Here is a 24,201-nt window from a genome sequence, read left to right as displayed (position 1 = left end):
ATAATGGCAATTTGTACAAATGCTTTTAGTGTTAGTATATTTCTTCTAGTGATTGCTCACGTCGATTCCAATCATCTGTGCGTGCATTTCATGCACAAGTATCAAACTCCTTTCCTCTAGCACCTGTGGAGCCTCTTGTAGTAGCACTGCTAGAACAGCTCCTATATACCCTGCTGACCATCCCCTTTAGTTCCTTTGTGACATAGGAACTTCTCTCTGTCTTCCATCAGCAAACCGATAGTCCGTAGCTATTCAGTACTTCCTTATTTATCTCTAAATCTTTAGTTTTCCATTCTTAACCAGTAGTTAGGAATAGGTGGGCTTGCCCCCTCAGCTTTTGCCTTTCCTGGGTTCCGGGGCATGCCAAAAGCCCTGGAGTTTAAATCCTTCACTATTTGCAAAATATCTATTCCTCACGACTCATACCTGAGGTACATTGGAGAATAAAACCATAGAATCCTAGGGCTGGAAGAGACCTCAGGAGGTCATTGAATCCAGAACCAATCCCAACTAAATGACCCCAGCCAGGGCTTTGTCATCCCGAGACTTAAAAACCTCTAGGGATGGAGATTCCACCACCTTCCCAGGTAACCCATTCCTCCTAGTGAAATAGTTTTTCCTAATATCCAACCTGGACCTCTCCCACCACAACTTGAGACCATTGCTCCTTGTTCTGCCATCTGTCACTACTGAGAACAGCCTCTCTCCATTCTCTTTGGAACCTCCCTTCAGGAAGTTGAAGGCTACTATCAAATCCCCCCTTATTCTTTGCTTCTGCAGACTAAATAGACCCAACTCCCTCAGCCTCTCCTCATAAGTCATATGCTCCAGCCCCCTAATCATTTTGGTTGCCCTCCGCTGGACCCTCTCCAATGTGTCCACATCCTTTCTGTAGTGACGGGCCCAGAACTGGACTCAATATTCCAGATATGGCTTCACTAGTGCCGAATAAATGGGAATAATCACTTCTCTAGATGTGCTGGCAATGCTCCTCTTAATGCAACCTAATATTTCATTCGCCTTCTTGGCTACAAAGGCACACTCTTGACTCATATCCAGCTTTTCATCCACTGTAATCCTCAGGTCCTTTTCTGCCTAATTGCTACATAGCCCTTCGGTCCTCAGCCTGTACAATGCTTGGGATTCTTCCGTCCCAAGTGCAGGACTCTACACTTGTCCTTACTGAACCTCATCAGATTTCTTTTGGCCCAATCCTCTAATCTGTCTAGGTCACTCTGTATTCTATCCCTGCTCTCCAACGTATCTACCTTTCCCCCTAGCTTACTGTCATCCACAAACTTGTTGTGGGTGCAATCCATTTCCTCCTTCAGATCATTAATAAAGATGTTGAACAAAACCAGCCATAGAACTGATCCTTGAGGCACTCCGCTAGAAACCAACCACCAACCTGACATTGAGCCGTTGATCACTACTCATTGGGCCCCACAGTTTAGCCAGCTTTCTATCCATTTTACAGTTCATTTATCTAATCCATACTTCCTTAACTTGCTGGCAAGAATATTGTGGGAGACAGTATCAAAAGCTTTAGTAAAGTCAAGGGCTGCGTCTAGACTGGCATGATTTTGCGGAAATACTTTTAATGGAAAAGTTTTTCCGTTAAAAGTATTTCCACAAAAAAATGTCTAGATTGGCACGGATGCGCCAGTATAAATGCGCTTTTGCACAAGAAAGCTCCAATGGCCACTTTAGCCATCGGGCTTTCTTGCGTAAAAAATTAAGGTGCCTGTCTACACTGGCCCTCTTGCGCAAGTATTCTTGCTCAAGACGGCTTATCCCTGAGCAGGAGCGTCAAAGCATTTGTGCAAGAAGCACTGAATTCTTACATTAGAACGTCAGTGCTCTTGCACAAATTCAAGCTGCCAGTGTAGACAGCTGGCAAGTTTTTGTGCAAAAGCGGCTGCTTTTGCGCACAATCTTGCCAGTCTAGACGCACCCAAGATATATAACATCCACCGACTTTTCCATATCCACAGAGCCTCTTACCTCATCATAGAAGTTAATCAGATTGGTCAGGCATGATTTTCCCTTCGCGAATCCATGTTGACTATTCCTGATCACTTCCCCTCTTCCAAGTGTTTCAAAATGGATTCATTGAGGATCCCCTCCATGATTTTTCCAGGGACTGAGTTAAGACTGACTTGTCTGTAGTTCCCTGGATTATCCTTCTTCTCTTTTTTAAAGATGGGCACCACATTTGTCTTCCAATCATCGGGGATCTCTTCCAATCTCCATGAGTTTTCAAAGATAATGGCCAAAGGCTCCTCAATGACATTTGCCAATTCCCTCAGTACCCTTGGATGCATTAAATCTGGACCCATGGATTTGTGTATGTCTAGCTTTTCTAATTAGTACTTAACCTGTTCTGTCTCCAGCTAGGGCTGCCCACCTCCTTCCCATACTATGTTGCCTGGTGCATTAGTTTGGGATCTGACCTTGTCTGTGCAGACAGAGGCAAAGGAAGCATTGAGTACTTCAGCTTTTCCCACATCGTCTGTCACGAGGTTACCTCCCTCATCCAGTAAGGGCCCCACACCCTCTCTGATCACACTCTTATTGCCTGTAGAAATTTTTCTTGTTACCCTTCACATCCCTTGTTAGCTGCAATTCCAATTGCACTTTCACGTTCCTGATTACTCCCCTGCAGGAACTTTAAGCTCTGAACTCAGCAGTTAGAACACTCTCCATATGGAGTCATGCACTACTCCTCTTGGCTGTTGGCCTCTGGGCTGCCATTGGAGGCCCAGCAAACTATCCGAAACCTCCTGCTGGAAGGGAGAGGACTCTTTTCTGAGCAAACTGATTCTAAGCTCCATTCCCTGAAAGATTCGAGAGCTACCATAAAATTTCTTGGTATGCATAGTCCAGTGCAGAGGAAGCCATTTCAACAGAGATACATGCCAAGGCCCAGACAAGAGCAGTTCTGTTGGTAGAACAGGAATAATAGGCACAGGCTCTCTAATCACTCCTCGAGTCAAGACAATAGCATTTCCAAGTCTGCGGCAGGCCCCAAATGGTTTTTGAAGGTGCGCTCGAGGACTCCTCTCATGAGCAACTCCTCCTTCAGGAGGTGCAGTTGTTCCTCATGCTAGGAGTGGTTCAAGAGGTCCTTCATCATATATAGGGCAGGGCTTTTTTTTCCTCAGTATAGGCTTCCTAATTCCCCAGGGCAAGGGAGATCTGAAGCCTATATTAGACTGAAGAGGCCTCAGCCAACACACAGGGAGACTAAAATCCCTCATGGAATCTCTACCATTATCCCCTCATTGGCTCCAGTAGACTCATTTCTAGCATTCCTTGATTGGGGACCTTGTGGTAACTTGTTTAAGAACGGGCCTGGATAGCGTCTTTGGCTGTGTATAGAGTGCAATGTTAAATGGGGGGAAAAAATACACAATTTGCGGTATGCAAATTGTGTGTCTTTTTCGAGTTTACTTTCAAAAGAGGCTCTTTCAAAATTTGGCGTGCCTACACGGGGTCAAATTGCAAAAGAAAGTGCTTTCGAGCCACACACTTGTTCCTTGTAGAAAATGTTTCCAAAAAAGTGAGCATATTCCTTGGATACGGTGTTGCTTTTCCTGGATACCAGAGGTATCCCAAAAAAGTAATGCTGTTTAGACATAACCTTTCTGTACTCACGTTCTCCTGTACCTACAAAGGACCTTAATGTGGTTCTCAATAGGCTTATGGAGCCTCCTTTCATGCCCCTAGCTCATGTTCTGTGTTGCATCTTTCCCTTAGTCGCCTTTCTAGTAGCAATTACATCCTCCAGAATTTGACTGAGTGCTGTCCTCAGAGCCCCCGTATCCCATTTTCCATTAGGATTATGTGCAGCTTAGCCTACACCTAACCTTTCAACCAAAAGTGGTCTCGCAATTCCATCTTGGACTGGATATTTTCCTCCTGGTGTTTTACCTGAAACCACACGCGAATGCCAGACAACAGATGCCTGGAAAAATCATGGAAGGGATCATAAAGGAGTCCATTTTGAGACACTTGAATGAGAGGAAAGTGATCAGGAATAGTCAGCATGGATTCACAAAGGGCAAGTCGTGCGTGACCAATCTGATTAGCTTCTATGATGAGGTAACTGGCTCAGTGGACATGGGAAAGTCAGTGGATGTTATATACCTTGACTTTAGCAAGGCTTTTGATACGGTCTCCCACAATATTCTTGCCAGCAAGTTAAGGGAATGCGGATTGGATAAATGGACGGTAAGATGGATAGAAAGATGGCTAGAAGGCCGGGCCCAGCGGGTAGTGATCAACGGTTCGATGTCAGGATGGAGGTCGGTTTCTAGTGGAGTGCCCCAAGGTTCGGTTCTAGGACCGGTTTTGTTCAATATCTTTATTAATGACCTGGATGAGGGGATAGATTGCACCCTCAGCAAGTTTGCAGATGACACTAAGCTAGGGGGAGAGGTAGATACGCTTAAGGGCAGAGATAGGGTCCAGAGTGACTTGGACAAATTGGAAGATTGGGCCACTAGAAATCTCATGAGATTCAACAAAGACAAGTGTAGAGTCCTGCACTTGGGACGGAAGAATCCCAAGCATAGTTACAGGCTGGGGACCAACCAGTTAAGTAGTAGTTCTGCAGAAAAGGACCTGGGGGTTACAGTGGATGAGAAGCTGGATATGAGTCAACAGTGTGCCCTTGTAGCCAAGAAGGCTAATGGCATATTAGGATGCATTAAGAGGAGCATTGCCAGCAGATCCAGAGATGTCATTATTCCCCTTTATTCGGCTTTGGTGAGGCCACATCTGGAGTACTGTGTCCAGTTCTGGGGCCCCCACTACAAAAAGGATGCGGACGCATTGGAGAGGGTCCAGCGGAGGGCAACCAAAATGATTAGGGGTCTGGAGCATATGACCTACGAGGAGAGGCTGAGGGACTTGGGTCTGTTTAGTCTGCAGAAGCGAAGAGTGAGGGGGGACTTGATAGCAGCCTTCAACTTCCTGAAGGGAGGTTCCAAAGAGGATGGAGAGAGGCTGTTCTCAGTAGTGACAGATGGCAGAACAAGGAGCAATGGTCTCAAGTTGTGGTGGGAGAGGTCCAGATTGGATATTAGGAAAAACTATTTTACTAGGAGGGTAGTGAAGCATTGGAATGGGTTACCTAGGGAAGTAGTGGAGTCTCCATCCCTAGAGGTGTTTAAGTCTCGGCTTGACAAAGCCCTGGCCGGGTTGATTTAGATGGGATTGGTCCTGCCTAGAGCGGAGGGCTGGACTTGACGACCTTCTGAGGTCTCTTCCAGTACTGATTCTATGATAAGGGGATGGTTGGATGAAATAACATGATCTTGGTAACTAATTGACCATTCATTTCCAGTTGGAAATAGGTCAATGGAGGGATGATAGGAGTTGCTATAGGGAACTTTCTGGGTGTCTGGCTGGTGAGTCTTGCCCACATGCTCAGGGTTTAGCTGATCGCCATATTTGGGGTCAGGAAGGAATTTTCCTCCAGGGTAGATTGGCAGAGGCCCTGGAGGTTTTTCGCCTTCCTCTGTAGCATTGGGCACAGATCACAGCTGAAGGACTCTCTGCATGTTGGGGCCTTCAAAGTATTGGAAGGCTTCAATATCTGAGACATAGGTGAGAGGATTATTCTAAGAGGGGTGGGCGAGATTCTGTGGCCTGCACGGTGCAGGGGGTCAGACTAGATGATCATAATGGTCCCTTCTGACCTTAAAGTCTATGAGTCTATGAGTCTATGAGATGCTGCACATGCTAGATTTACATAGGTTCCTTGTCTTCTATATTGAGTGCTCAAAGCCCTTTAGGAAGTCTACCCTGCTATTTGTGGCAATAGCGGATCATATGAAAGGTGATCTGGTCTCAGCTCAACACATTTCCTCATAGCTGATTGCATACGTACCCATTATGATCTGGTGGAGGTTATACCACCATTGGCGATGGCCCACTCTAGCAGAGCTCAGGCCTTTTCCATTGTGTTTTTTGGCATATATTTCCATTGAGAGTGTCTGTAGGGCAACATGGTCCTCAGTGCATACGTTCACAGTCTACTATGCCATTGACAAGCCATTGGGGCTGATGGAGTGGTTGGTAAAAACGTAGTCCAATCAGTGATTCCTAACTCCCTCTGCACCTCAAGGCTGTAGCAGTCTGGGAGTCACCTGACTGGAACTGATAATAACAAGCACTCGAAGAAAAAAACTGCTTTCTCAAGATTGTGTTCACTCATCTGGTGTTCTTCAAGATGAGGTGTTCATGTCGGTTCTAGTACCTACCCTCCTTCCCCTCTGTTAGAGTAGCTGGTAAGAAGGAACCAAAGTGGGGGTCAGGTCAGCAGTGGTATGCAGGGGCTGCTATATCTGTGCCACTCCAGGGAAAAAGTTTCTGATGCTCATACAGCTCAGTGGAATGGTTGCAAACACTTTTTGAAGAACATCAGTTACAAGTAAGCAGGCAACTCTTTTTTTCCAAGAGCTTCTCTTGGATCAGTGATAGAGGTGGAGGGAAATTCCATCCTGGCATGATTTTTTCTTAGTTATGCATTGGGCACTCGTTTTCATTTTGAAGAAACTTTTCAAAATTTCCTTTCTTATTGTTTATTAAGCATAAAAAATGTGATTTGTGCTATCCTGGTATTATTAATATTAGTAAAATTGGCATTACAGTAATTCATAGAACCCCAGCCAAGATTGACTTCCTTTGAATACGTTCCAATATTGGTGGCTTATGTGCGAAGACAGCATTTGTGTTTTAGTTCATAGGTTTTCAAATTTGGGTTATAGGGCCCATCCGGATAAGCTGTTGATGGTGTTTAAGGATGCTTAGTGTCCTTTGGCATGGAGTCTTGTAGCTGCCATTGGCTGTGGTTTGCCATTTTCAGCCAGGTGGGCCTGTGACCCAAGTTTGGAAAATCCCCTTTTTTAGGAGAGTAAGAATGGGAGAGGATGGGTTTGAGAGAAGACTCAGGGATGTGTGGGGGATGAAAGGAAAGGATAAGAGAAACAGTGGAAGGGTGTTGACTGAAATTGAAAACTAGTGTGGTGGGGCAGTGTAACAGGTTCAGTCCTGTCTGTGAACACCCCTTAGTGGCTGAAGGGGGTCACACAATAATTACCTCGCCTGTTTGTGGGCGAGGCACAATCCAATCTGTGGCTGAGGTTCAGGCCTTCTCTTTACCCCTTCATTCAGGTGTAGTTTGGGACCTGGGGGAACCCAGGCCTGCCCATTCCTCTGGGTCCCACCCCAGGGGCCCTGTATGTAGCAGTTACCTGCCAGGTTTCAGAGTCTGTAATTCTGGTTGTGTCCCTGGGCCACTTCCCCAGGATGCTGTCTGATCCAGCCCTTCTCTAGGGCTTAGTTGCAAAGTTCCCCTTGTCCAGGATTCCTCAGCATTGCTGCTGGCTAGCCTTTCACAAAAGGATCTAGCTCTGCTTAGCTGCACCAGCTCAACTCCCACGCAGAGGTCTGCCTGGGTTGAGCTCCAGGTTGGAACTGCTTGGCCTTCACTAGCAGCTCCTTATATAGCAGCCTGAATCATGATTGGCTGCAGTGCAGGCTGCCCCTCTACCCTGCTTGGAGGACCTCTCCACTGCATCTGCTGCTGGCCAGGGTGCTGAAAAGCCTCAAGCGGGGAGGTTGGGCTCTGTCTCCCCATTATAGGCAGGATCAAAAACTAGTACAGCCACTCCCTGAGTTGAGAACAGTCAAGTTACGACTGTTCACACTACAACCAAGGCTCCCATGGAACGGTTGTAAAGGCGGTCCCCGAGTTATGAACGTGACCTGCGCTTACGAACAGCGCGGTCGCATGTAACTCAGTGGGGTCCGAGTTACGAACGGATTGAATTACGGCCAAGTGTTTGGTTTGTAACTCGTTTGTAACTCGGAGAGAGGCTGTAGTAGCACTGATTCAAAAATCCCACTCTCCCCAACCCATTACTGATGTGCTCATAACACAATGCATCAAAATAATAAAATCTTAGAAATGTAGGGTTGAAAGAGACCTTAATAAGTCATCTAGACTATTTTCCCATGCTGAAGCAAGACTAGAAGTCAGTGAACAATTCCATCCCTAACACTATGGTTTCTCAGACTAATAATAGTTCTACGATACTGAAACACATACTACTCCTGGAGGAATTCCGTGTCACTGTGCAAGGCAGAATTTTGCAGAAATTAACATTTTACATGCAGAATTTCCTTTCCTTCTCAGAAATAGGCTAGTTCCAACTTGCACATAGAAGACTCTGCTGGAAGCAGAGGAAGGGAGCCTAGAGGGTTCTTGGATGTTGCCATTCTCAGCATGTCCTGAGGGAAGGAGAAAGCAGTGTACAGCAAAGTCCATGCAAGCCTGGGACCAAGCATGAGGCTCTGGATCTGGCTGGATTCTGGGGGGAAAGAGGTGTAGGTATCTGGGCAAGGAGGACTCCCTGCAGCTTGGCTCTGAGGGAGAAGGGGGGTTCAGGTGTATTGGCTAGTAGGGGGGCTTTTCCTAGGCTCTGGGGGAGGGGAGAAGAGACTGTGGGTATCTTTCCCCCTCCCTCTGAGTTGGGCTCTGGAGTCTAGAGGCAGAGAAACATCAACTGGGTTGTCATAGAGGTTTCTGCATCTTTATTCCTGGGGAAATTTTATGTGTCTCTCTATTAGACACATTTGCTGACAGATATTTTGAAATAAAATGTCAAAACAATTGAAGCTGGTATGATTATGTGGTAATATCGTCCCAAAATGTGCGGAATTTTTAATTTTTTTGGTGAAAAGTGCTTCTAGAAGTACCGTACTTATTTTCTCTTCTTCTCTTCAATCTTGTAATCTGTGATGTTCTCTAGTTCCTTAGCATAATGTTGGTGGTTACTGATTTGCTCATGAGAAAAGTGGACTGTTGCAGGTGGTGAATTTTGAAAATTGGGGGAAATTTTGTTTATGGAACATGGTCAGGTGTCGATTCTTTGAAGATGTTTGCAAAGGCCATAATTTTTGGGAAGTGATATCCTTTTTCATGGTTTTGTCAAATAAATTTAATGATGCTCTTTAATCTTTTTACATGCAGTGAATAGCGATGTTGCTAGTGTAAGATATAAAATTACTTTTTTGTGACCTGGGTAGGTAACCAGATGATGTGGGTACATACCTTGTTAATTCCTTTGGATCTTTTTAGTGAACGTAATTCTTAAAAGATTTACTTTTGTAAAATATTTTCCCCAAGAAAGTCTATGAAGTATTGAATATTCTAAATAGCTTTTAGATTGTGCTCTGGTGTTAACATTGCTTTCTTGTTCTTTATCTTCCCAGTTGTTTCAGTGCTAGAAAGGTCACCTTGCCTGTCATATTTATCTCACTAGGGCTGTTGAGAATATGAATGTGTTTGGAACTGACAAACAAGGATATGAAAAGGGTAGGAATAGCAAGAGCAGAAATTCTGCTGGATAAACCACTGTCATCAACAGGGCCACACTGATAGATGAAATTTCACACATGTTAACTGGCAGACCTGCATATTTTTATATTAAAAAGGTTATGTTGGTTTTGCCTCCCCCTCCCCCCCCCCATAAGATGCACAGAGAATTAAGAGCAGAGGTTTTATGTATCCTGTTGCAAGTATGTCTCTTAGACTTTTTTGCTCCAAAATGAAATCATTTATTACACCCACCCTGGGACACTTGGTTTTCCTTGTCTCTTAAAATGCTAGACTAATAGCAGAACGGGTATCCAGACTATGTCTGCAGGAGACTGTTGTCCTTTTATGGAATGGGAATGTTTGCTTGGGCCATCAAATGTAATACTTGAGTTGCAGATATGTTGTTTCAGATTTTTTTTAAATGTTAGAATTTATTGTGGTGGTTTTCTTGTATATAATAGTTTATTTAACATTAAAGCAAGGTGGCTAAATACAGCTTTATGCCTTCCAAAAAGCAACAGTATTTATTGGCAATTATTTTAACATTTAAAATTTTGTATCATTTTAATATTAATGAATGAAATTATTACCACTTAAGACCTTATAATTAACGGAGGAGTCACCAGTTATTTCCATGCTTTTGACAGTTTCAGGTTGAGATAATTAAAAATACAGTCCCGACAGTAGAGGTGTGCGTGAAGAATATTTACGATACCACAGCAAGGTTCTGAAACGGTCATAAATAAGCATGAACATGTGTGTTAGAATACTAGAAATCAATTAAGGAACTCTGTCATGCTTACTACTAGTTTTGACTTGAAGCTATATTGTACTTTCTCGAATTCTTGAACTGTGCTAAATCCATATGATAAAAATTCACATCCTCAGCAGTTAGTTTGTTTGGAGTCCTGAAAATGATGTGGATGCTTTCCAGAAAAGTAATCTGTGGAAACACTAATCAATAGCAAGCCATCACTATTTTATTTTTACCTGAGGGCATAGTTGGAAGAGATGGCCAAAGCAAACGAACATATTAGGAAAGAGCTCATTACTATAAAACATACGCATCAGGTCACTGATTTTGTCAAGTTGCTTAAAGCGAGCCATGGCTGCACTTCATTTTCTAGCCATGAAATAACTCCACATTTGAACTGGAATGTCTTCCAGGTGAGCAGGTCACTGAATTTAGAAGCCTGAAAACAAAATTTGAAAAAGAGAGCCCAATGTCCAAAGCTTGAGAAAATATTCTCCATGTATTGAAGCAATTTCTATCCTGATACAGTTGTTAAATCTTGATCATTTCTGGCCAGCTTTTTCCAGCCTGAGGGCTTCCATGTCTATCCGCTGTGCTCTATTATACATAGAATCTGAGGTGCTCACTCAATCTAGACACTAAACATACCCTGACTTTCAAATTTGGCAAATTTGATCTGTGTATTAAAGGGCAACCAAGTTTTTTATACTGCCTTTTGCCATCACATCCTTTTAATAATGGCTAAGGCTATTATAATATATTATATTATAATAATATAATTTCTTTGTGTAAATCCTAAATCCAGTCCTTTATCATACACAATAAAATATTCATGCAACTTTGTGCCTTTGAAAATCCTTAGTTGATATAAGATGAAGAGGAGCAAGAGAAAAATATATGGATTTGTTTCAGCAAACTTTTTCATCTAGCTGGATTTAGATTTCAGGATTATTTTATTAATACCTAAGATGTTTAGCCTCCAAAGACTAATAACTAGATTGTCAACCCTTTGTTCACCTTGTTATAGTTACTCCTATAAATGATAATCATTTGTGTTTATATTTCAGTTAGTAATTAATATTTTCTTTTACAGTTTCCCAAGCAAGACCACCACCAAACCAGAAAAAAGGTGAGTTACTTAGTTGTACAAGTCCCTTTTGTGAAAGCAAATCGTCATGTAAATATACATTGTTATCCTAAATTGAGAATAATAAAGATGGAAAAGATTTTGAAATTGTTCACAATTTTGAGCTGTAAGACAAGTGATAAAGATTTTTAATTGCATTTTGTTAAAATTATGTATTTTTATTTTCTCTTTATAGGCTCTCGAACTCCCATTATCATTATTCCAGCAGCTACAACTTCTTTAATAACTATGCTTAATGCAAAAGACCTTTTGCAGGATTTAAAGTAAGTAGCTGACAAAATATTCTTTATAAAAGATTGTCTTCAGATATAAAGATATAGCCAGAGTAGTAATTATTCAAGAAGCAGTATCTGTTCTCTCCTGACAACTGAATTTTAATTTTACAGTCCAAATTGGAAAGAAAACATAGGTGTCCTTGAACGGTTTAAAAAAAATATTAGGATGAAAATTATTTGCAAGAATAGTCATTTCTGAACCAACTAAATACATTGACTGGAAGGAAATGTTAATGTCTGTAGGCCGAGTTTTTACTTTTCTGTTTTAAATGGTAAATGTTATCCATTCTCCGAATCATTGCTAAATAGGGAATGAGGTACACTTCTTACAAAGAATGGGTGAGTATTTAAAAATTCATGTATTGTTAATAATATAAATAAAGCAACAACTTGAAACATTTATAGCAAAGTAAATTAGCAGATGGAAATTCTGTTGAACTACAAATAGTCTCCCATCATTTCCATACCTTGTAAACCACGATGCAATATTATTATAATTGCTGGTTTTAAAGAACATCCATTGATAGTCTAAATTCAAACTCCATATAGCTGAACAAGCTAAAAGTAAGATTTGCGATTCCATGTAAATTAACTACCCTTACGGTTAAAAAAAAAGTACATAATGTAGATCATAATGTACAAAGTTGCATATTTCTCGCCAGCCATTACTTCTGTGGATCTAAAAGAAGCCATTTAAGAATTCCCATATATAAATTTGTTTGTCGTTTTATAAATTTGATGCTCTCTTTCTTAAAAGTGATTTTACCTTACTGACACATGGCAGGTAGTTGCCCTCACATCTTTTGAGGCTCCATGGTGCACTTTGAGGTGTCTGAACTCTAAATATGTCCAGGCACAAATCACCAAAGAAAACCAAACATAAACTAATTTATGCTGAAGTGAAGCAATTGGCATTGAAAGTGCACTAAGAACGTATGTGCTCATTGCAGTGGGCCTACAGAAACAAGTATTATAGCAACCATTAGAAAATATTCTGTGCATTTGCTGAACCTAGGGCCTGAACTAAAAATGTTATTCTGGTAAAACTATTTTAGTTAGGGAAAGGGTGATTTTAAATGGAAATAAGTTATACTGTACAACTCCTAGTTTGGAATTGGTTATACTGGTAATAAGGCTCTTATATAAGGTGTGCAAAAACCAATACCTTTATACAGGTATCTATTATGCACTGGGGCAGTTGTACCACTGTAACTTTACCAGTATAGTTAAAATGATGCAAGTGTTCTGAGTAAACAAGCCTTAAGAATAATCTGACCACTGCAGCACAGTTTGCTTCTGACAAAACCTATTTTTTTAACTCCTGCCTGTGAAATGTTGATAAGCCTTTAGTTATAAAAACATTGTTGGTTACAAGTGTATTGGTCTGTATTTAATAACTTGAACTATAAACTAACCTTTATATCTGGGAATATAATCTTGATTTACATAACTCTTTTGTCTTTGTAGTCTTTATTGCATTATATTAGTATTCTCTTCTAAATCCATTGCCATTTTAGAATTGCTGTTATCAGTTGTGGTAACAGTGTCCGCCACCACTGAATTTTTGGATGACCAGTTGTAGTAAAAGTGGGATATATGTGCTTTCTTCACATATTTGAATACAGATGAGTTAACCATAATACTGCTTTCACACAGCATAATAATATACTTAATAATAACTTACTGGTCAAGGACTACTTAAAATGCTGCTCTACTTAATAGCTTAATCAGCCTCTCCTCCCAGATTAAAGTTTGTGAATATTAGTAACTCATATTTAACATCGTAATAATGATGGTTATGTGAGTGTTAATGTACGTTAGTGTTGCTTGGGGAATTTAGTTCAATAAATAGTTCACTTGTTTGCTGGGGAGCATGTGCATGTTCCTAGCCAGAGTTGCCCTTTTAACTTTGGTTTTTAGCTATTGTCAAGTCATTGAAAGTGTTTAGTTGTGTGTAAATAGATGAAAAATGGGAAAGGCAACACAATTACAATATAAACTTTAAAAACAACAAATGGTCTGGTAGGATGTTATAGTGCAAATACTTTATTTATTTTCAACAAATCTGTTTAGATACATGAACAGTTACATCTCTGATAAATGAAGGACAATTGGAGACACGTCACATCCACCTATTAACAGTGCTTAATTTTATCCTTTGTGGAGAGCAGCTCTCTTTAGAACAAAAATAAAGGACTCATGGCTTTTTTAGAAGGATCCAGTATTTAATTTTTTTTTCAATTTACTACCTATTAATTATACACAGGGCAGCTTTCTAACCCATTTTTCCCCCTGTGTTGAGAACTGCTAATGTTAAAGAATGTATGAAGGCCACATTTTTCAATAGGGTGTATGGAGCAGAATTGAAAATAATTGTATTAGCAAAATGCAAATTGAAGACTACAGTGAAGCCATTATCTGCATTTTGATGCTGACACTGATATAATTCACTAAAAAATTTTGGTTGCCATCATGTAATTTTAACTTTGGTACTTGAAGTACAAAATGTAGACTAAAGTATCGTAGCTGGCAAGGAAGTAAAAGATAGCACACATATTAGAATGAGGATTTGATGATCCACAGCATCAGCTCCAGAAGGAGTAAGATATAGTGGTATAAAGCCAGGATATGTCCAACATGTAGACTCTGGGGCTAAGTCTACACTATGCGTTTTGCTGGAAGAGGCAATGCAAATGAAGCACTGATTAGCATTTTCTCATGCTTCATTTGCATAATCTCTTCCGATCCATTTTTGTGAAAGAGGTATGAGGCATAAGGATCTTGTGCAAAAAGGGGTTTTTCCGCAAAAAGGAAACATGCACACTGAATGTTTTTATGCAGAAACCTCTTCGCAAAAATGGATCGAAAGAGATTATATAACACGTAGCCTGGAAGTTTTAAATTGGCCTGCAGTCTATCAGTCTCTGGGGTTCTATGATGAGAAATACAGTAATCCACAGAAAGAAGCAGTCTCCATGCAATTTCAGTCTGTGCTAACGTCCTAATGTAAGCAAGGCCTCTGAAGTAATTTCTAGTTACAGTATAACTCCACTAATTCACTTTAATGACCGAAGGAGACAGTGTGCTTTATCAAACTTTACAAATTTGCTGTTCATAGAATCCTAGGGTTGCAAGAGGCCTCAGGAGGTCATAAAGTCCAACCCCCTCCTAAAAGCAGGACTAATCCCAACTAAATCATCCCAGACAGGATTTAAAAACCCCTAGAGAGTCCACCATCTCCCTAGCTAACCCATTCCAGTGCTTCACCACCTTCCTAGTGAAATAGTTTTTCCTAATATCCAACCTAGACCTCCCCCACTACAACTTGAGACCATTGCTGCTCGTTCTGTCATCTGTCACCACTGAGAACAGCCTCTCTACATCCTCTTTGGAACCCTCCTTCAGATAGTTGAATGCTGCTATCAGATCCTCTGTCACTCTTCTCTTCTGTAGGCTAAACAAGCCCAAATCCCACATACTTTCCTCGTAGGTCGTGTGCTCCAGCCCTCTAATAACTTTTTGTGGCCCTCTGCTGGACTTTATCCACATCTTTTTTTGTAATGAGGGCCCAGAATTGGACACAGTACTGCAGTTGTGGCCTCACCAGTGCTGAGTAAAGAGAAGTAATCACTTCTTTAGATCTGCTAGCAGTGCTCCTCCTAGAGCATCCCAATATGCTGGTCAGCCTTCTTGGCTACAAAGGCACACTGACTCATCCTGCTTCTCATCCATTGTAGTCCTTTTCTGCCAAACTGCTGCTTAGCCAACCAGTTTCCAACCTGTGAGAGAGTGGGGAATCTTTTGGGCCAAGTGAAGGAGTTTTGCCTTGTTGAAGCTCATCACATTTCTTTTGGGCCAATCCTCCAATTTTTGTAGGTCACTCTGGACCCTATCTTTTTCCTCCAGCATATCTGTCTCCCCCTACTTTAGTGTCATCCGCAAACTTGCTGAGGGTGCAATCCATACCCTTTCCCAAGTCATTAATAAAGATGCTGAACAATACGAACGATTAGGGATACTCTACTTGATACCAACTAACAACCAGACATGAAGCCATTGATCACTGCTCGTTGAGCCCAAACATCTAGCCACCTTTCTCTCTACCTTACAGTCATCTTATCTAATCCATACTACTTTAACTTGCTGGCAAGAATACTGTTGGAGACCATATAAAAAACTTTGCTAAAGTCAAGGTATATATCACATCCAGCACCTTCCCTATATGCACAGAGCCAGTTGCCTCATTATAGAAGGTAATCAGGTTGGTCAGGCATGACTTGCCCTTGGTGAATCCATGGAGACTATTCCTGATCACTTTCCTCTCTTCTAAGCGCTTCACAATGATTCTTTGAGGATTCCTTCCATGATTTTTCTGGGGACCGAGGTGAAGCTGAATGATTTGTAGTTCCCCAGATTCTACTTGTTAAGTGAATATGTTTGATGAAAGACTCAGGAGTAATGTATTATATAAAATGTCTTTGCTCACTTATTTTGTAAATTTAGTTTAGTTGTACTTTATATTTTGTAGGATAGTAAATATGTCGGTGTATTTTTATTAAGTAAAATAGTGATCATATGACACTAAAAAAGTGCATGTTTTTTGTGGCAATGTGATTGGATTTTTAGCCTCTTCTATAAAACACAAGTATAATCAGAAATATGTTTTGTGCTACATTCCTGGAAAGCCTTTAGGTAAACAGTTAATGTAAATTAACATAAGTTAATTGAAAAGCAAATTTATTATATGAATTGGAAACATTTTATTTTGCTTTTGAAAATGGTGGTTGTGTTGCTACAGAAACTTGGCGTTCCATAGTGTTTGTATGAAACATTCAGCAGGTATCTGTTGTTCATATGCTGCTTGTGCAGGTCTGATCTAATTTTTTTTCTTCTGTTACTTTTTTAAATTTTCATCTTTTCTTTTTTTCTGTATAGTATTTCTTATCCATTAACGTTTGTTCTCATGTAGTTCAGAATATTAAGGTAGCGTTATGGGTTTCTAGAAGGAATGAACTGAAGGCTACTCAGACTTTTATATTAAATCAAAATTGAATTGAAGCCAATGTAAGCCAGGGGTTACAGCCATTGAGGAGGCTTTCAATTATGCATTAATTATATAGCACAGCCTCCAGCTGACTTTCAACTGTGGGAGAGCTGTCAATAAAATAATGTTGAAGTGAGTTGTTAAACACAGAAATGTTTAAGCCTAAAAAGTGGAATTAAGAGTGGTGCTTCAACCACACATTGGGTCTGTCACAGACCTGACTTGTAGCAATTTAATAACTCTGACCGCTATTGTATGGTACAACAAGGTAGTGTTAGAGAGAGACAACATATTTGTCTCCTAAACAAATTTCAGTTTACTATAATACAATTAAAGTGTAAATGTGGGCTGATACTTCTAAAGTGAATTGGCAATTCAAAGGTCACATCTGCAATCCATATGTGAATATGGTTCCTGCAATCAGATATAAATTGCTTTATACAGTCTGTAATTATTTTAATTTGATCGCACATTTGTTCTGCAGGAATCTTGCATCCATGAGTGCACAGATGGATAATAAGTGAGGCAGAGTATAGCAAGAAAACAATCTTGTTTTGCACTTAAAAGGCTGGATGAATATCTAGGAAAGCTGGGTTCTGTCTCTGGCATTACCACCTACTTGGAGTATTGTCAGCTCTTGTGACTTATTTGTCAGGATTTCTTCATTTCAGTTCCTGCAGTCATGTTACTTTGTGAGAATCTCAGATTTTGTTTTAAATAAGTTTCTTGGCCCTCATGACTGGGGAAAGAACTTTGAGAATGTTCAGGAGTCAAAGACTAAACTAACCCAACCAATCAGTTTTTTAAATCTCATTAGTTTTAAAACAAATTACAATTTTTGGAAAGCACAATCCATGATTTTGGAATCTTTAGGGTTTGCAATACTGGGCTTTCTATATGATGATGGGCAAAACTATTATATGTGTGCTCTCAAGGAAGCTGAATTAAAGCTTTACCCGCCTTTTATTATTTTGGAGTGCTTGTATTGACTGCCATAAAGTTCTTCTAACGTGTTTTTTTTAATATAATACCCCATTGCATTATACATGAAACTAAGTTGTGTGACTATATGCTATAGATGACTCCTTAAACCAGGGGTGGGCAAGATACCCCAGCCTGCTTTGGGGGTACTGCAAATTGAGATGCTTAGGTAAGCACGTCCCAGCCAGAGCTTACCTCTGGCACCGCAGCCCCTTCCATATCCCATCTCCCTCCCCCAGGTCACCATCCAAACCATCTGCACCCCTTTGCCCCAGGTCACAACTCCCTCCTAGACCTTGTACTCCCTCGTACACCCATCCCCCAGGCCAGAATTCTCTCCTATACCTATACTCCCTGCCTGACCCTACACCCCAATCCCTTGACCCAGGTCACAACCCCCTCCTCCACCCCAACTCCCTCTCGGACATCACATCATCTCCTTAGCCTGAGTCCCTTGCCCTCTGCACCTGTTTGCATCCAGCCTCCATCCTAGACCCTGCACCCCCTCCACAGAAAAGTGGACCACTTTCTGAAATCTTGGGAGTGGCTCCCCACCAAAAATTATTGCCCATCTCTGCCTTTAGTTTAAGGTATCTTGTGTTTAAAAAAAAAATCCTGTGCTGCCAACTTAATGAATTTAAAATGAAATAACTTTACCATGTGCATTGTTTGTTTTTCTTATTTTAGTTCTCTATACAATGCAAATCATGTAGGTTAGTTTCACTGCAAAATTCAGTGTTGCAAAGTTTGGCTTTGTTCCATGGATTGTGTGTTTTAACAGTTGTTAGTGATAAGACTCCCTTTGGGAGTCCATTGCTATTTCACCATGCAAACTTGTTTTTTTAACATTAAAATGTTGACTATATTCATTAGATGAAGAGGAAGGAGGAGAGAGCAATTAAGTTTGATGATGACAATGATATTGATGAAGCTGTTGAGGATGGTAAAGAAATGATAATGAAAAGCAAGGAGCTTGAATTGTCCTGCTGCCTACAGAGCATGTATATGAATGTTTTTTTCGTGTATGGTTGCTTTACCCTCCTTTTATTATTTTGGAGTGCTTGTATTGATTGCCATTTTTTTTCATCTTTTTTATAGCAGTTGAGTCCTCAGTAGTATTAACATTTTAAATGCTAACCTAACATAGCTAAGAAGTTTTTAGATCTTCATTTCACTGTTACACATTTTTCTGAGTTGAGTAGCTTAGGTTAGGGTTTTTTTAAGTATTCTTTGATGGTATTTCACTAATTGTTTGGTGAATTGACCAATCATTTGGGCCCAACCCAAGCTTTGACTAATTACTCATATTTAGGTAAGGATTTGGAATATGGAGCTAAATCCTGTGATGTGTGAATTGATGATTGGCACATCCGAAGGGTGTTGGGAAGACAGTCTTGGCTTTAAATCCAGGGGTACCATGCACCGACCAAGCTAGTGCTTAGTGGAAAATACTGCTTCTGATTTTCACCTGACTCCCACAACCCTAAAGGAGTCATTCCAGCAGCTAGGAATCACTTGAATTCAGGGGCCTCTCACCCATATCTTTACATTGCGGTGTAGAGGGAGGGCTGGAGCTGTGTGCCCAGTGATATGAGCTGCTGCGGCGACTCTCACCAGAGGATTTCCCAATGCCCAGATCTCTGCTGGCTTTTACAGACAGATTGGGTCAGTAGATTAACCCATAATGGATGTCATGGAGCTCCAAATATGTCCTACAATAGTTCCTAATTCAGTGTTCAAATTTGCTGTGGTCTTCACATTAATTTGTAGATGAAGAGTGGAAGTGTAGTAATATTCAGCCAAAAATAGAAGGTTAATATCCTTCAGTTATGAGTGTGTCTGTGTTGGGTTGCTATATTCTCTCATAATCATGGTTGATTTAGCTGAGCAGACTTTTAAATATTAAAATCTACCCTGTGGAATCCAGCTATTCACATGGTTGGAGTTGAATATTTTAGTTTAACTTTCTCCTCCAGTGTAGATCTGGCTAAGGTATGCAACTCCAGCTGCGACTTACCACAGCATCCTCACTATGGTGGGTCAGTGGGAGAAACTCCCATTGACTTCCTTACTCTTTTCACTCAAGTGAAATACTGGAGTCAACAGGAGTGCAATTGGTGGTAGATATAGCAGGTCTTTACTAAATTGACCCCCTTCTGAGCCTTGTTTACCTCTGTGGCCCCCCCTTATAGCTGCTGTTAGTTGGGGGGAAAAAAGGTACATAATTTACCTAATGTTACATTTTTTCCATGTTTCTACCAAGAGGTAGGGTGTGGCCTCTGGGGAGCCATATGGCTCACGGTTGAGAACCACTGGATTAGACCACAGTCTCTCTCTCCTTCCATGTGAGTGCTTCCTAATGTACATGGTCTAAGGTGCACCACTACCATTATGTCCTCCTTCAGGGATTTGTGAATGTGGCCTAAGTTTTCTGGTGAATCTAATTAAAAAATTTGAAAGTTTCATTGAAACAGTTCATTTCGACAGTAAAAAAAGTCTTTGAAACAAATTGCCAAAATTGACACACATTCATAAAATATTTTAACCCCAAATGTGCATTTTTTAGACTGAATATTCTCCTCTCTAATTATTAGTATAAAATATTTTTCTTTTGAAGACTTAGTATTTCCCAGGAGCTAGAACACTGGACTGGTATTAAGGGCTTGTTTCCATTACTGGAAAATCGACACTGCGTTGATCAATTCACTGGGAGGGGAGTCGATTTAGTTGTCTGGTGAAGCTAAGCTAAATAAACTGCAGAGCACTCTCCCGTTGACTCTGGTAAGTTAAAGGGAGAGTTTCTCCCATCAACCCAGCATGGTGTAAACACTGCAATAAGTCATCCTAAAATATGTCGATTCCAGCTATGCCATTCACATAGTTGGAATTGCATAACTTAGGTCAACTTAATATCATCATGTAGACTTGTTCTAGGAAACCTAGGTTCTCTCCTCACCTCTGCCACTGATCTTTGGATAACCATGGACTAGTCACTTCAGCTCTGTGCCTCAATTTTCTCATCTGGAGATGGGACAGTGACACATCCTTTGCAGAACACTTTGACCTACTGATTAGAAGCACTATATACAAATATAAGCCTTGGTCTACACTAGGGAATTATTTTGTAATAACAAGCAGAGTGCCCCTAATAATAAACTAAGGGGCTGTTTATTTTGAAATAACTCATGGTCTCCTTGGGGAATATGCTTATTTCGAAATAGTTATTTTAGGAGTTACTTCAAAATCAGTTATTTCAAAATCATTTCCTAGGGTAGACATGCCCTTAATGTTTTATTAATTATTGTGATCTAATACCAAAGCCTTCAACTGCATGGAATATTTTAAGTCTGGGGCTAGGGAGATTTGTTTTGTCTTTAAGAGACTGAGGGAAGACTCATGTTGTCCTAGTTTTTCATGCATAATTGAATGCATGGTTGGAGGAGCTGGGACCCAAAACCTTTGACTAGGCATCCACAAATCCAGAACTGTTGTACTAACAAGTTAAATAATTCACTCTTTCTTATCAGTATTCACTATCCCATTCAGTGACAAATTTCTAAAAATATTTAACTTCATCAGGGATTTTCCCTTCTTTCAAACTTGACAAAAAACATGCTTTAATATTTATTTTGTTTTTAATTTAAATTAAAGCAAGTATGTAAAACGTTGTTGCAAGGAGGAGGGAGGAAAAATTATTCTTAACTTAGGATGATAGGACAAGAAACAATGGCTTAAAAATACAGCAAGAAAGGGTTAGGTTTGACGTTAGAAAAAACTTCCAAACCACCAGGGTGATTAACCATTGAAATAAATTGTCTAGGGAGTTTGTGGAATCTCCGTCATTGGAGATTTTTAAGAGCAGATGGGGTTCTTTTCAGCCAGATAGAATCAAGTTCTAATAGCCAAAATCTGTAAGATATGCATTAACAAGCAATTTTAGTTTTCCAGTTTCATGACATTACTTCAGTTGTTATTGTAAGGAAACTTCTGATGTCCACCTGTTGTTGCCATGGCTTTCTGACTTCTCATCCAAAGTACGTCACATGTAGGTGAGTGAGCAGGCCCCATAGGTGTGGCAAGAACTCCACTTTTGATTTTCAAAAATCAGCTTTGCTCTCTTTTGTCTAACTGCTTTTACAGGAAATAAGAACTCAAGAACGTTTTCATAGGGTGACCAATGAATGATTATAATTGTTTAAATAGCCTTTTGTGTTTAAAATACAATTTAATTCTAGTATAAAGACTGCAGGTTTCAAAAACATAAACATCTTGACCTGAGTACAAAGGCAGTGATTGCTGTTGCATTCAGGAGTTGAGGATGACAGTGATACTGGATTTTGTAGTTATACTGTCAGTTGACCATGGAAGGCCACATCCTGCTTGCAAGAACTGATTTAAAACTAATGATTGGAAGGGAATTCTGTCAAAATTGAATTTGATCTGTATAGTATTTGGTCAGTATTTACAGATGAGTTTCTGTATTGGATGAGGTGCATTTAGAACCCTTTGTACTACAGTATGTATTGATAGATGAGCATAATGACTCCATGGCTTCAATTTGCAACATACTGTTATGCCAAAGGTCTGTTCCTGTTGTCTAAGTTTTGTATAATCCATTTTATGGTGATGCGTATGACAGATCAAAAGTAGAGAATTAAATAATTGACAATAGATTGTAAAAATTTTTGGATTAATGCCTTAATCTTCAATAATTTTAGAAGCGTAAATTCATCTTCATAGAAAGCTGTGAAGTTGAGGTTGGGTCTCCTAATGTCTGGTATAACAAGGGAAACAACCCTTTTCCTCTAGCACTTAACCCTCATATGAGGTGGAGCACAGACATGGGGCAAACAGCTGTTCTTAAACAGTTGAAAATGATTGAGGAAATTGCAATAAACTGTGTTGACTACGTTGTTGATAAATCCCAAATGAGTTAGGTTAATAAAGTTTTGGCCTAATTTAACCACATCTTTGCATCTTGTCTGTTGTCTTTCATGTTTCGGAGAAAGATTTGATAGATATTTTTTGTGACACAAACTATCTAAATAATTATTTTAATCCAGAAATACGTTGTGCAGTTTTTTTGCAACTAAAATACTTAAATCACCCATGTTCAGAGAAAATTACTGTGAAACTAGAGGATTTATCTGGTGTTGCTCAGGTCCATAACTCAAAAATTGTTTGTTTTCATTTGAATCATCCATCTGGGATCGGGCTGGGGATGAGGGGTTCAGTAGGCAGGCTACTTTGGGGAAAGAGGACAAACCCAGCCCTCTCTCACCGTAGCAGCTTGGGGCCAGGTGAGTTCTTGTCCATGGCTGCTGCAGTGGGCACAAGTGGAGGAGAGTGCATGTTAAACTACCTGTGGTCTTACCTGATTTACTTGAATTACCAGAAGTTTTGGTTTGCTTACTTTTATTTTTGGCTATTGCAAACAAATAAATGGGTCTAAGTGCCTCTTTATTCCCTAGGTTTGTACCATCAGATGAAAAGAAAAAACAAGGCTGTCAGCGAGAAAATGAAACTTTAATACAGAGAAGGAAGGACCAGATGCAACCTGGGGGCACCACAGTCAGCGTTACTGTACCTTATCGAGTGGTAGACCAGCCTCTGAAACTTATGCCACAGGATTGGTAAAGCAGAGCTGCTATTTTATTTTTTTATTTTTTTTTTTACATTTTAAGTTGTCTTTTTGAGAACAAGAACACGGAGCTTGAAATGAGCTAATAAATTAACTTCAAACTAATTGGTGAAGAAAACACTAACAAATGTGTGAAGAAATGGTTAGGAAGTATATAGCAGCTTGTTCCTTTCAGGTTGAGGTAATAATCTATCAGGTTTATTAAAGTGTATTTTTAAAAGAAAAAACAATCTTTTAATGATACAAACATTGTTCCTGCCTTATCCCATGTTTTTTATGTGAAACCCTCCGTGATTATGAAAGTCACACTCAAGTTGTTCAGGATCCAGAGCTATTATATTACAGGCAGTCCCCAGGTTACGTACAAGATAGGGACTGTAGGTTTGTTCTTAAGTTGAATCTGTATGTAAGTCGGAACTGGCGTCCAGATTCAGCCGCTGCTGAAACTGACCGCCAGTTCTGACTTGCATACAGAATCAACTTAAGAACCCCAAGCATCCCCAAGTCAGCTGCTGCTGAAACTGATCAGCAGCTGATTCCAGGAAGGCCGGGGCAGAGCAACTCTGCCTCGGGCTTCCTGTAGTCAGCACTGGTCAGTTTCAGCAGCAGCTGACTTGGGGACGCCTGGGGCAGAGCAGCTGGGGTGCTGCTGGGTTGCTCCAGTAGCGCCGCTCCTCGGCGCTACTGGACCAACCCAGCAGCACCGCAGCTGCTCTGCCCCAGGCGTCCTCATTCAGCCACTGCTGAAACTGACCAGCAGCGGCTGAATCAGGATGCCTGGGGCAGAGCAGCTGGGGTGCTGCCGGGTTGGTCCAGTAGCGCCCAGAGCAGCGCTGCAGGACCAACTGGCAGCGCCCCAGCTGCTCTGCCACAGGCGTCTGGAGAAAAGCCTAGTCTGTTGGGGGGGGGGGGGGGGGTGTGTACTAGCTGCGCCCCCCCCACCCCACCCCACCCCAGCAGACCAGGAA

At 40.8% G+C, this 24,201-nt stretch overlaps 1 protein-coding gene across 1 annotated transcript in view; it reads left to right on the top strand.

Annotated features, from left to right (window-relative positions):
* Positions 1-24,201, top strand: part of CDC73 (cell division cycle 73) — a 164,960-nt gene that overhangs the window by 119,841 nt on the left and 20,918 nt on the right. Inside the window, exons 12-14 of the mRNA XM_075936731.1 lie at positions 11,239-11,274; positions 11,468-11,555; positions 23,064-23,225. Of these exons, the coding sequence (XP_075792846.1) occupies positions 11,239-11,274; positions 11,468-11,555; positions 23,064-23,225 (286 nt within the window). The remainder of the gene's footprint in view (positions 1-11,238; positions 11,275-11,467; positions 11,556-23,063; positions 23,226-24,201) is intronic.

This window comes from Pelodiscus sinensis, chromosome 9, assembly GCF_049634645.1.
Source record: "Pelodiscus sinensis isolate JC-2024 chromosome 9, ASM4963464v1, whole genome shotgun sequence".
Lineage (NCBI taxonomy): Eukaryota > Metazoa > Chordata > Testudines > Trionychidae > Pelodiscus > Pelodiscus sinensis.
The sequence above is the reverse complement of the archived record's forward strand: the minus strand, read 5'-3'. Positions and strand labels throughout refer to the sequence as shown.